Here is a 14,412-nt window from a genome sequence, read left to right as displayed (position 1 = left end):
ATCACACCATAATTATGGGTCCACATAAAGTACAAACTATACAACTAAATATGGGAGGTCACTTCTCAGCTTCTATTAATATGTATTTGCTATTTTGTCAGCTAACTCTTGAGAGGAGATGCAAAGTATTAGACACAATAGATGAAAGATGAAAAATATGGAGGTGCTGAAGAAAGAAACCCTTAAAATTGAGAAAGTTGTACTCCTTAACTTAACAGTTTCCTAAAAATTGAGAAAAGGTCCTTGTTATTCAGCATTAGCACTAGAATCCTTCAGACCACTTCACTCACCAAAAGTTGCCGTCATATAGAGTACCACACATTGCATTTGTTTATGTATATAACCTACCAGTGTCTTTGGGGCACCTCCACATCAGTGTACCACACACTGCTGACCTTAGCATTCCATGGAGAACTCAGGTCAAGCAAGTGGATACACACTGCATTGTTGTTGTTGTTGTTTTCATAATAGGTTTTAATCAGTTCCACTGTGCAAAGGTGGATGAAAAGCATGCCTGAATTCTATTTTGTCCCCATCCTGTTTTATCCTCTCTCTCCTTTTGGACTCTATGAAGAAGTATGGACAGAGAGAAGTTAGGATACCCTGGAGTCTTTCCACCTCACGCGATTGATACTTATCAGCTATGAGGGCAGCAATCCTCAAAGCCCGGGCATCTCAGTGGTCAGGCCTCTGAGATCAGAAAAATAGAGGAAGAGCCAACACAATTGCCTGCAAGCAGCAGTGCTTTGGCCTTGGATCAAAATACCAGAAATACTTTAATTAATAGGGACAATGATAAATAAAATAGGAAGTGAGATAAGAGGTCATTGCCCGAGAAAACAAGGCTTTTCTTCTCATTTTTACAACTCTCTGAATGACCCACAAAAGAAAGTGCATGCAAATAATATTTTAAGTTCCAGGATGTGCTTTTGCTTTTCCAAGAAGGATTGCCCACAGATAAGTCCAAGAGGGAGGTCATTAAATTGAATGGAAGATATTTAGAATAGGCGGCTTCACCCCATGTAAAGCAATTGTAAGCCTTTCTTTGTGTTTTAGAAGTTTTTAGATAAATAGTCAGATTCAGTTAAGCTCTGTAACTTCGAGAGATGGTGCTTCTAAGGAGATAGGCAGGAGGGACTGCAGACGTGAGATTCCTAGGTCTGTTAACAGACCTGTGGGAGAGCAGAGAGAACTGGGCTATTGTACTTCAATCAGCAGCAGAACCTGAGTGTCACAGTCAATTTAACCACGGAGCTTTCGAGTTGGGATAGGGACTAATGGTTGTCTGAAACAGAAGTTGAGAAAGGGGCAACTCATTTAGTATGAAAGAATTAAGAGTTTAGATGCAAAGACTACCACAGAAAAAATTTTAAAAATAGACTTAAGGTTTGAAGACTGACAAGAGGAGACATGGTAAAAGTTGCCGTAGCTAATCCCAGGGTTGGTTAAGAGCACGGGTCATGGAGCCAGACTGACTTGGCCCTGGGTGCTGGCCCTGCCACTCAGCCGCTGAGTAATCCTGGGAAGGCTACTTGCCCTCTCTGATCCCCAGCTTCTTCATTTGCCATGTGGGAAGACTATAGGACTATCTACCTTACAGTGGCTTTTGAAAGTACTCAGTAAATTAAAATATGCAGAGTTCTTCCAAAGGGCCTGATAGGCGGTAAAATGCTCAACATTTAAGTAATACAGTAACCCAGAACTGCCCCAAGGAATAACTCATATTTACTTAACATTTACTATGTGATAGAACTTATGCAAAGTAATTTATGTGAATTATGCTTACTCTTAACAACAATCTATGACATAGGTACTATTATTACCTCAATTTTACCAATAATGAAAGTGAGGCACAGAGAAGTTAAGGAATTTGCCCAAAGTCACACAGCAAGGAAGTGGCACGTTGAGATTCAAATCCAGGCAGTCTGGCTCTAGGTACAACACACTTCATCTCTGTGTGGTACTGTCTTTAGACATGACACAGAAAATAGTGGACACAAACAATACATTTGCTTTTGGGGTCTGTTTATTTCAGTAGGTTTAGGCTTCTCAACAACAGGAGCTGTAGTGGATTCACTGCCACCTCCCAGTACCTAGCAGACCACCTTGCACGCAGTGCATATTTGATTAGATAACTGACTAATTGGCTGCCTGTCCTTTGTTAATGGCAAGTGCTTAGGTCCATGACTCGTGCCTCTATCCTAAAATCCCATGACAGAACTCACTACCGTCTCTCACGAAGCAGGACTCCTGACACTGCCCTAGTCCCTAGTCCCGTGGCCCCTCACTGTGCCCCGCAGCCCCCAATAAAAGGACAGTCACTAGTCTTCCTGTTCATTTACCCTCCCTCTTGCCCATCTTCTTGCTAGCATTTCCATTTCAGGGCCAGTATAAGGAGGATCACATAGGACCTTACTGAAAACAATAGGACAGAAGAGTAATGAAAAGGAGACAGGCCGGGAATAGGTTCCTTCGAGTCTTTTTGTCTTTCCAGCTCTGAGGACTGCCTTACCACCTCTCTTTTCTGGTTTTTGAGTCTCAGAAGTCTCCAAAGTACAGAAGGAGCAAACTGGCATTTGAAGAAAGCAGGCCATTGGGAAGCCAGAAAAAAATGTTAGAACTTTCATTTCTAAAATAATAAGAAAGTTAACGCTAAATTCTTATAAGGCCTGATTTTGGAGCCTTCGCTCCATCAGTATATCAAAGGGCCATGCATTATTCTTGTCCTAAAGGAAGAGAAAGAGCTCCACAGAGCTAATGGAATTGAAGGTGCTGCCTTGACACGACTGTCCTCTTTCGGGATGTTGTGATATGTCGCAGCTCAGGTGTGTTTGGGAAAGCGGATTCAAGGATGATTTCACCTAGGCTTAACTAAATTAACCTTCACAGTCTGAAAAAGTGTCTTAAAAAAATACTTAATAACCAGCACATATGAACAAGAAAAGGGTAATTCTGAGATTCCTATTCCTGGTTAAGTGTCACATACTAGAAGTAAAAACAAAGATTAGCTAAGTAAATCCAACAAGAATTTTTGAAAATTTTGAAAATAAAATTTTCAGCCAGAAAATTTTGAAAATATCAAAATGTCTACTTAAAATTCAGATTTCCTTTCACTACCCTTAACAATGAATTCTGTTCTAAGTGAATACTGTAGCTTGAAATATTAGGTAATCAATGTAATTCATGTTCCTAAATTTAAAACAGAGAACTATAAACTATCATGCAAGTGGATAATTTAGGAAATACATAAGTCACACAATTTGCCACTAATTATTCAAGAATGTTTTATTACCTTAACCTATGTGGGTCATGTTAAACATGGGTGGACATCAACATTTTTAGGAGTCTAGAACAACCTGTATTTTTGTAATTTACACATTAATGTTCTTAAGTTGCCTTGTATATAGCAGATTTGGACATTCTTACATTAGCTTGCCAACAAATATTCTAACTAACGAGTGTTACATTTCTTCCTGCCTGCCAGTAGATTGGTTTTGGTAGCTTTACCTGCCTAATATTTGATTATTTGAAAGTTTATTGCAGCCATTTTGAAATTGTATTCCTTTGAACATATAGAGTCCCTTGAGGGATGCCTCTGGGAGACAGGCTGAGGAAGAGGGTCATGGTGCGGCATCACTCTGGTTCTCCTCTAGCCCCTCCACTTTCATCTAGATTATATGTTAAGCTTCTGACTAATAATTTGCTTGGAAATAGGGTTCCATTGCTAAGAAATATTTAATATTCATCAGGTCATTTGTTCAAAAATATTAAACCTTCACTATATTATTAACATTTTAAAGTTATAAAATATTCAATTTATTCAATAAATTATTCATTTATTCAATAAATATTAAAACTACTGCTTATTATAGCTCTGTTCTTGTTATTTAAAAACTGAGTAAAATTGGAAAATAAAGAAAAGCGGTGATATTAGTAATAAGGATATGATTCTCACCTCTTATATCTTTGTAATTGAGATAAGGTGGACGCAAGGTCTGCCAGGCACAGCAAAACTTTAGCTGCAATAAATACCCATTAGACTTTAATCTAGTCAACTGTATATTAATAGTGAAGATAAGAATAGTGTTAAAATGATTTACAAAATCTTGGGACTATCTTTAATAAAAGTTGAGAAGTGAAATGTAATTTGTAATTTTAAAGTATTTACTTGTTCACTGGGACTTGAAACTCTCCAATAAATCTTTACAGTCTAGTATTATAATTCAACTCATTCAGCTTTCAGAAACAAAATAGAGACTATCTATAAAGTACTCACCTTCCAAATGAGTTAAACTACACATGTAATTAAACTTTAAAACATCCTATCCTCCAAATTATCATCAGCCATTGCGCAGAAATGTATAGTAAGTTTACCTATTTGATGCCAGTGCATTTGGTGGCTTACATGTATGTATTACTAATGATTCAAGATACTCACATTTCACTTGCATTTTATTAATATTTCATCTACTGATTTACTTTAGACACAGTTTGATGTTTGTTCTAATTTGCACGCTCTTTCAACAGTTCAACACAAACTTAGGAAATACATACCAATGTAGACCTGTAACAAGTGACCTGTATAGTCATGTAGTATATATAAACAAGTAATATTTATTACATTTACTTTACTCTATATTCTCCAACACTTACTGCCAGAAGAAGAGATCTGTATATGCCTAAACACATTATTGATAAAATTATTAGCTACTAGAGGGTTATATCTGGCTTTATATGTTTTACATCACTTGCTCTGTTAAACATTACCTTTTCATTTGTTTGAGGGAAAAAAATCAGATAATGTGGATAGGCAACTAAGACCAAACAAGACTGAAAACTTCTCACTTCTAATATTTCTATGTAAGAATTAGAGAAGAGTGTTTAAGTACAGAGTCTCCAAATATAAAGAAAAGATAATCCATGGACTGCTTCATTCTTTAGAAACCTTTTTGATAAGAGAGGGAGCACATCTTTTGTACACTTTGTAAAAGGATTTAAACACTAAGAGGCCTCCCTCCCTCAGACCAGGGGGCTAGAACTAAAGGGGGTTTGTAACTTCCCAACTTCACAGTGAACGATAATCTTGTATTGCAACAAAAGGTGAGGATGACTCAGAATGTAATTAGGGCTGTGCATCTAAGCAAATGACACAATATAGCTTGTGGTATTAAATGAAGAGAAGAAAAGAAGACAAGGCCCAGGAAAAGGCTGCTAATGTTTCCACATAGAGACAAGGCCATGGCAGAATGAAAATAAAATCTCCCTAATTAGCAAATTGTAGTATAGAGGCTGATAAACCTCTATATTTTGTAGCTGAGCAACCCACTTGTCGCTCCTCCCCTCTCATCATCTACACAAGTGGGAACACTAGTAATATTTATATCTCAAACAAATGCTAGAGGGAGGAAAGGTTTCTAAATACACTGAATGTAAGAGGCTGAGTTGAAGTCCCATTTTTATGAAAACAGAATGCCTCCGATGTTTTGTCAACACTCTTGCTAATGCCACAAACAGCAGGATGGAACAGCCACATAAAGCAGAGGACCTTGGAACCCAGACTTGTTTATGCAGAGGCTACTGATCTGTACCGTTATTCAGGTGCTTTTTCTTTTTAACATGTATCTGCTTTCGGAATATTTCTGTGTTCACATGATGATGGGCAGAGGAAAAAAAGACATGAAATTTCCCTCCTCTACTCCTCTAAAATGTCACCTCACAGCATGTGTCGATACCAAGCCAAGAAATGGCTCAGGCTCTCTGCCAACTGGCATGGACCTGAAGACTACTTGGCCTCCTGGAGGGTGATCTTTTTCCCACACAACAAACCTTAAAATTTACCTTGCAATGGTCCCAATATTAATAATATATTCCTTTTGTAATATAGAACAGAGGTCAACAAACTTTTTCTGTAAAGGGCTGGATATTAAATTTTAGGCTCTCTGGGCCATTTGGTCTCTGTTGCAACTCCTCAACTCTGTCTTTGAAGGAAGAAAGCAGCCATAGACAATACATAAGCAAATGGACGTGGCTCTGTTCCAATAAAACTTTATTTTAAAAAGCATAGACAATATATTAAGGAATGAGTGTGGTTGTATTACAATAAAACTTTATTTACAAACACAGGTGGGAGGCAGGATTTAGCCCAAGGGCCATAGTTTGCTGATCCTTAATATAGAGGATGGAAACTCAGAAGATTAATTAAAATTTCTCCTATTACATAGTTAGCAGGGTAATGTATGGAATATAGTTGGAGTCTCATTTTCATACATTTGTTTAATTGTAATCCAAATCTGCCCATGGAATTCATTCATTTCTCTATTCATTAAAAAAACAAAAAGGTATTCTTTCCAACTATGTTCCAGGCATTGTGTTAGAAAAGTAGATCTGTTATCAAAAATAACAAACAAAAACTAGTGAACAAGACAGGCACAGTCTCTACCTCACAGAGTGTAGGGTCTGGGAGAATATATTCTGCAAATATTTACTGAGGTCCTACTGTGTGTCATTCAGTCTTCTAGGAGTGAGGTATATGCAGGGAGCAAGATAGACAAGGACCTCTTGTGGCATTTATATTCTTAGTAGAGGGAGACAGAATAAATAAAGTGACAAATAATAAGCAATATAAGGTCACAAAGTGGTAAATGCCATGATGAAATAATACAGTATAATATGATGGAAAGTCACTTAGCAGAATAGGAGAAGGTGGTAGGTAGTGATGCTCAGAGAAGACCTTCTGAGAAGAAGACTGCCAAGCAAAGACCTGAATGAAGAGAAAGAGCCATCCATGCCAAGATCTGAGGGAAGAATTTTCCAAGCTAAGTAAATAGCATGTAAAGTCCCTGAGACACGAACGAGCTGGTCTGTTGGAGAAATAAGAAGAAGGCTAATGTTTTTGAGTGTCTGGAATGAGGGAGAGGTGGTAAATGATGAATCTAGAGAGGAGTGTGGGGGCAAATCATACGGGCCTCATGGCAAGAAATTTGGATTTTATGCTTAGCTAATGAAAAACTGTAGGAGGACTTTAAGGAAGACAATGACACATTCTTACTCATTTTTAAATTACACTGAAGCAACAATTACATATGAGATGAATGCTAGTGAAAGAAATGGCACAGTCAAGAAAGGGTTGCAATCACCCATAGAAAAGGACCTACTCGCCATGGTCCTGACACCTGAGATCCACCAAAGGAGACAGTTTGGGGGAGAGGCTTGCTCCTTCCCACAGAAAAATCCAAAAGGCTGTGATAGCTCCAATTGCCCAACTTCTGGGCCCAGAAAGGTTTTGATGCCTTCGTGGATCTTTGATTCTAAAATATAACAAGCAAACAATAAAACCTAACTATTCGTTGAAAAGTTAATACAGGTGTATTAACTAAAGGGCTCCTACTTGGCCTGAAAATCAGGGGTTATTCTTCAAATGAAGTTGATGGGGACATTTCTACAAGTGGATTTAAAAGACAATTATTTATATTAATCTTTCTTGGCAACTGCCATTTTTTTCCTATCTATGCATAAATCATATATGTGTATTTTCTTCAAGTGCAAATTTTTAAAAACATATTTAAAAAACTGTCTGCTCATTTCACACATTCAGAAGTTCCCCCACATGTGCAAATAAAACATAGTGCATCCTCTCTGGCTTAGTATTGCACAGTCACCAGCCACCAAAACAATGCACAGACTAGAGGTCAGTTCTAATTACTTAGATTTACATGTGCACATATTATATGTAAATATGCCTATTATTGTATGCACAAATGGTTGCCTACTGGTCTGGAAGTACAAAATTCTTTTTCCTCCCAAAGGAAGATCTAACTGACCCTCAAGTAATCTAACACTAAGGATTTAAACAAACCTTAGCATTTGAAAGCAGTTACAAGGTCCCTTAACTTGCATTATTTTATACCCAGCATCATACACTTGAGCACTTGATGTTTTTTATTTTTATATTACAATGATAAGAGAGATATTGTTCAGACACTTAATAAACATCTTCGGAGATATATAGATGGATAAAGAGACACTCACTACACTCGAGGGACTCACAGGCTAAGTAGGAAAACAGGCCTCAAAACAAATAATGAAAATGACAACAACCACACAAGATGGAAGTGCAGTGGTAGCGTGATACATGCAGTGTACTATGATAACATTAGAGAACTCAGCCTGGGAGGGGAGGTGGAGTTGGGGTACGTCAACAAAGTTGATTCTTAAAGAATAATCAAGAGGACAAAATGGAGTGACCAGAAGTTTTTGAGATCCTAGATCATTGACTAAATACAATTTGGATAATTAATAACCACCTACTCTAGACCCAATATCATTTTAATTAATGCTAGGACAAAAATAATTGTAGGATGTAGCTGAAGGTGAACAAAATATGTCATCCCAAAATATGCCCTTTTGGCATAAGGATTATTTTAGGCTGATTATTTTTAAGAAGCAGCAGACATAAGACAAGCTCTGAAAGTAAAAGAAGTTTACCTTTTGTAAGAGAAATTTACATTTACAAGGGAAATCTCCATTTGTAAGGGTGCTATCTCCCTCTCTGTACCAGAAGAGGATGACAACTAAATCTGTAGAAACTCTGTCAATGGATAATCCGCATGGTCTTAAATCTGTATAACAACCATACCCTTGTTTCCTGTACTTTGCCTGAAAACCTAGCTCTCTCCCCCAACCCAACATCTTCTTTTGTCTTTAGCTGGAGAAGGTATATAAGGTGATGGCTTGGGCCATTTCGGGGAGTTACTCAGTTTTCCTGGGTATCTCCCATGTATACAGGAGGTATACATGTTATTAAACTTCTGTTTGTTTTTCTCCTGTTAATCTGTCTTTTATTACAGATGGGTCTCAGCCATGAACCTAGAACGGTAGAGGGAAAATTATTTTTCCTCCTCCACATAGTCCTTGCCTAAACGACAACTTACAATCTAGTTAGGGAGGTAAGGTGTATATCCAAAACAAAATGTTACTAGTACATAGTAAAGTGTAGATTGCAACACATAGACAATACATCCATTTGTTCATTCAACAAATACTTATTGTCTATCTGCTACAGACCATATACTGCTCTAGGTCCTGGGGATACGGCAGTGGACAAACATACAAGGTCACTGGCATCATAGAGGTCACATTCCAGGGGATATTAATATGGGTTAATATGTGTAATATATGGGTTTTAAAAAGACTATCATCATCATTAATATGTTTCAGGTAATAGCATGCTAAATCCTAATTCTCTGAAGCAAAGAATACAATACAAGTACAGGATGTTGTTAGTCAAAAAATGCTGTCAATAGAAAAATTTAGCCAAGCATTCCAGTAAAAGCTTTTCAATTATTAAAATATTCTGGATGATAATTCATAACTACATTTTCTACTAATAATCATCAATTCATGAATTTTATCTAGTGTGAAATATTTATAATGTGAAATATATATGTTAATAGATAGACCCTTGATTTGGGTTACAAGGCATGTTTTTGACTGAATTTATTTATATTTTCAACCAAAAAAAGAGACATCATTTGGCAAAGGCAAAACAGACTTTTTAGACATTCCCCCAAATTCTAAAACATTATATATTTTAAATATACATATTTATGAACTTTCAGAATATGGGAGAAAGAAAATAATAATTCAAGAAGCACAGGATGTGGAGTACACGGTAAACATTGGACATTTCTCTGTCATAGAAAGCTAGGAAGGAATCATCAGAAAGTGGCAAAGACACAAAGGCCATTTGTACTTATTATTACTATCCCAAAATCTGGTCACTCAGATATTGGGCATGATTTGCTAATAATTCTGAAAAGAGCTATATGATAAAAGAGAGTCAAACCCAGACATACAACCCAGGTGTTTCACCCAATAAAATTGTGATTTTGAGCATATTATTTATATTGCTCTTCCCCATCTGACAAGTGAGGATAATGCTATCAACCTACCCCATATTGGTGTTAATCGACACGTTATCATGGAAAGTTGATCTCCTTGAATTAAATCCATCACATCAAGAGACCAGTGCCATAACAGTTTCAGCACTTATGGTGACAAACACAGCCTTTGCCTCTTGCATACCTTGCATCTCATCTTGTTTAGTTCCAAGACCACAAAAATTGAGGAATGAGATTTGAGAGTGTAAGTCTCATAAGTGACTTTCAATGACAGCCAGTGTCTTATAAAGAATATTTAAAAGAATCCAATTTTCCAAACTTCAAGGAAGGTAACAGATTAACATAAATTATCATCTAGCTGCATCTAGCATTGATAACACACAATCCGCATCAAAAACTTTCCTGATAGTGATGCCATGAGCTGCATAATAATCACTGTGCTTTGATTAATTATTTGGTTGAATAAATGGATGAATTAATTGCACTTACACTGATAGCCTCAGTTTCTGCAGAGCCTTGCTTCTTATCCTAATAAATACTTGGAATCAAAATAGAAGTAGTACAAATTGGAGTATTAAGCATACTAAATGGTTACAGTAAAAAGATTTCCATTTGAATTATCAAAATAAATACATTACATGAAATTTAGAACTTGAAGTGAAGAAAACCTCTAATTAAGGGAAACTTATGAGACCCTTTAGCAAGTTCTTTGCTGAAGGCATTTATTTGGTTTCTTGATCCTCCAACCAATCGCATTAACAAGGACAAAAGATATGCAAATTTAAAGAGACAATAGTCAAGCCAAACTGCTCTGACTCATACCAACAGGGACATTTTCAGCATATATTCAGCTTGATTCACACCAGCAAGGGTCAACGTAACCAAAGAACATTTTCATAGTTATGCTTGACTATAACCTAAAAACTATGCCATAATCATTGACGAAGACCAATGTAAACAAAACTCAAATTTATTTCACACAATAATTAACATATGAAACATGTGCATGATTTAAGCCCAGTAGAATCATATATTTACCCAGTCACTGCTGCATAATTGCATAGCAACAAAAAAATATGCATTACTATGCTTGAATCACTATTTTGATTGCATGTCTTAAGCAAACAAAATATTACGTTTTTGGTAGAACAGCTCATTCAGAGAACTTGGGATGAAATTTCCCTCCCCACCCCCCTCAAAGAATCCAGACTAGTTTATGATGATTGAATTCTCATTAAATACTAGATGGCTAGTATATTGAGAATAGTAATAAGTGATTCAACCAGATTGATTTGTTTACTATGGAAATAAGTTTTACCAAAGAAAAAACAGATATCCTATTATAAACTGCTGCTGTAATTAGTGCCTGAAATTTAAGCTGCAATTATCAAGAGTGCAGAATGCTGTTCGCTTTCTATTTTTCTACCTATCTATTGGTTTTTTCACCTATTTTAGTCTACAATAGAAAGATTAGCTACAATTCAGGTTTGGAAACTAAAACTACTGAGTTTCAGTTAACTTGTCAAATAAAATAACAGTGATCTTAGTTCAGTCCCTAGTGGACAAAAGTAGAATAACCATTGCTTGGCATGATTCAGCAGGCAGTGATCTAAGTGAGCGTGACCACACAGGAACAAAAAAGCACATTTGTCCCTTCCCTATCTTTTATCTTCTTAAAGGGTTTGCTCTGTTAAGAGACTAACTTGAAGGAAACTGGACTGGTTCCGTTCCTACCTATACGCACCAAGTGAATTTTTAGCAAAGATCCCTGGGGAGAAGCTTTTCACAAATAGGGACATTGGCACGCTTCTAGTGACATAGTTGAATACACTTGTTATCTGCTGCTTACCTGTTACACAACACAGACAGCAAAGAGAATGAACTGCGGAAAATGTGACTTGTTCATATTTTAATAGGCATATTTTCAACAAAAACATTCAAATGGTTTATAGGGATATAACTGAATAAAATGTTCAATTTGATTTCTATAAATTGGGATTAAATGCATACTCAACATTAACATTCATCTGAATCCTCATACTCCCACATGGCACTGTCACTACAATGTTCTGAGAAAAGAGGTAATTCAGGCATATAGCAAAGCCTACACCTTGTGTTCAGCCCAAATCTGCAGGTGCACGTCTTCAGGACAGCCACTACTGGCTCAATTTCTCCTTTCATAGTGGGCAAACAACCTCTTCATGGTGAGTTCACATTAAAATTTACCTTCCTGATTTTTTTCTCAAGGATAGAAGAAATATTTGACAGAAATCAGTCCTCTACTATTCTACTACTTGCTGAAATTGTTTCCTTTACATGCTTGTACAATGTCTCCAACCAAATATCATACTTCATATTTACTCTCATTTCATGTTAACTTTACGAGAGGCTGAAAAAACAGATATTTGGTGATGATTTCCCATCTTATCTGTACAAAATTCACTGGTATAAAATCTATTTGATCCTAAATTAGCATTGTCATTATTATTTATTTTCACCAACTTGCTCAAGACATACATGCTTTCTTTAAAAAAAAAAAAGTTGGTTTTTGACAGTTAGAAAACTCCAGCTAAATTTTAAATAAGACAAAACCAGAAATGTCATAAAATGTGCCATTGCTAGACACACAAATGGGGTGTCACCATACCTTCATAGGCTTGAACAAGCCTAAAAACTTTGGCTCACTCTTGAAGTCACAAGGAGTGAGGAGTCTTGCATTTGCAAACACTGCCCCCCTGGAGCAAAAGGTAAACACACAAATGCCCCCTAAGGAACTCTAAGTTAGCTGCAGTGCAAGAACGGAAAAGGCTCCATGCAATGAGAAACTGAAAGCAATCACTTACTTTTTGCAGCCACTGAGTATAATTTTCCATCACATGCTCCAGATGTTGAAGTTTCTGGGAAGAGAAATCCGGTTCCACGTGTGGAGCATCTCTCTGCAGAGCGTTTGTGTTGTACTGGTCTGTCGTACTCTCACGACAGTTCCCGTCGTGTTCTGGAAGAATGAAAGTATAGGCACATTGCCCGTGTTGAATCCGGTTATATCTTCTCCCACCGTTTTCTGGACTTCGGCGCTGGTTGCTGCACCCTAAGTGAGTCAGAATGGCAGCGAGGAAAGCAAAGGAAAGGAAAACTGTCATTGTACTGCCAGCACTCTCTTTCCGTGCCTCTCGCAAAACTTGCTCCTTTCTTCTGACCTTTAAACTAGTTCTTTATTTCAGGTAAAACTGCTTGTTTGTTTGACTTTTTCCCCCTCAAAGAAAGCTTTTGAAGAAGAATCACAGAAAACTAGCCATTTGTTAGCTTTGTTCTAAAATGTTATTTTTTATTTCACTGTAATGATAGTTTCCTTAGTTAAAACTTGAGATATTTATTGCATAGTAGCTGAGATTTATTGTTTCCTCTCTGTGTAACAGTTCAGCGTGGAGCCTGCCTGAGTCAGCTGCGTGTACATATTCTAGACCCTTTCCTCTACTCTATCTGCTGCAGATCTGCTATTTTCTCCCAGACCTCAGTGAGTTTTATTAAGGTTGCACATCCAAGCCAAGCTGGAAGCAGGCAGCCTTTCACAAGATGACTTGACAGGAATGCATGAGTGTGCCCCTATGCTAAGGATTGCTGATGGCTTGGAGCGGCAGGATCGTCTTACAAATTGGCTAGATGCGCATGACCTCAATCATGTATGGCCCTCCCGCCCCTTCCACAGACAATTGCCTGGAGCCTATAGCAGATTCACGGGGAATCAATAAATAGAGCAGTCCACCTTAATATACTTTTGCTGTGTATGCTGACCTACTAAAATCTAGCAAACTAGTAGTATGTTTTTAACAAGTTACTATTTAATTGGGAAACTCTAAGAAGAAAATTGGCACAGTGTCCAGTGAAATTATTTTTGATAGTGAATGATAATTCTGTATAATTATTAATTTTTTTTTAAATTTATTCTTGACTCTGGAGAAAATATATTAAAAACTATTTTTAGAGATGGTATTCTTTCATTGTATTCACTTAGACTTTAGGAGTTGGAGAAAATTATCAGGGAGGGTCAAATTAGCAAAAAACTTTCATAACTTGTCACTCAAAGGAATAAAGCACGTGCATATTAAGTAAAATAATCTAAGTGCTTTCTGAGATGTGGATTTTAAATGAAACTATTTCCCTGGTTAGAATGCAGCCCTGTGTATTCTGTGTACATAAATTGAGTAACTTCCTTACAAAAGAAGTGTGGTTACAATTTAAGACAGTGTCCTAAGAATTATTAATTCCTGTGATACATCCTAATCATATGTTTCACAAGGACCTCTTTGGTGTTGTTATGGCTATCTTTAAGACTGGAATGGAAGTTCCACATAAATTCTCTTGTGGCTGCATAGAAAAACTATCTGAGAACAAACATACATCAGGTGTGTCAATGGGCCAGCAAAGAGCTGTCTGGGAGAAATCACTGTGTTTCTATTAAGAAACAAAAATTATCAGAGAGTAATTTCCCCAATGTAGGGTGTAAACATTTGAA

The 14,412-nt window shown here is 36.9% G+C and overlaps 1 protein-coding gene across 2 annotated transcripts in view; it reads right to left on the bottom strand.

Annotated features, from left to right (window-relative positions):
* The window catches only part of ANGPT1 (angiopoietin 1), a 249,471-nt gene extending 236,395 nt beyond the window's left edge, over window positions 1-13,076 (bottom strand). For both annotated transcript variants that reach the window (XM_004431258.3, XM_014788115.2), the window contains exon 1: window positions 12,743-13,076. In XM_004431258.3, coding sequence (XP_004431315.1) covers window positions 12,743-13,039 — 297 coding nt within the window. In that variant the 5' untranslated portion in view covers window positions 13,040-13,076. The remainder of the gene's footprint in view (window positions 1-12,742) is intronic.
* Between the last annotated feature and the right edge of the window lie 1,336 nt (window positions 13,077-14,412).

This window comes from Ceratotherium simum, chromosome 23 (genome assembly GCF_057802395.1).
Source record: "Ceratotherium simum simum isolate JZ-2026a chromosome 23, ASM5780239v1, whole genome shotgun sequence".
Lineage (NCBI taxonomy): Eukaryota > Metazoa > Chordata > Mammalia > Perissodactyla > Rhinocerotidae > Ceratotherium > Ceratotherium simum.
This window is presented reverse-complemented; position numbering and strand designations above follow the sequence as displayed.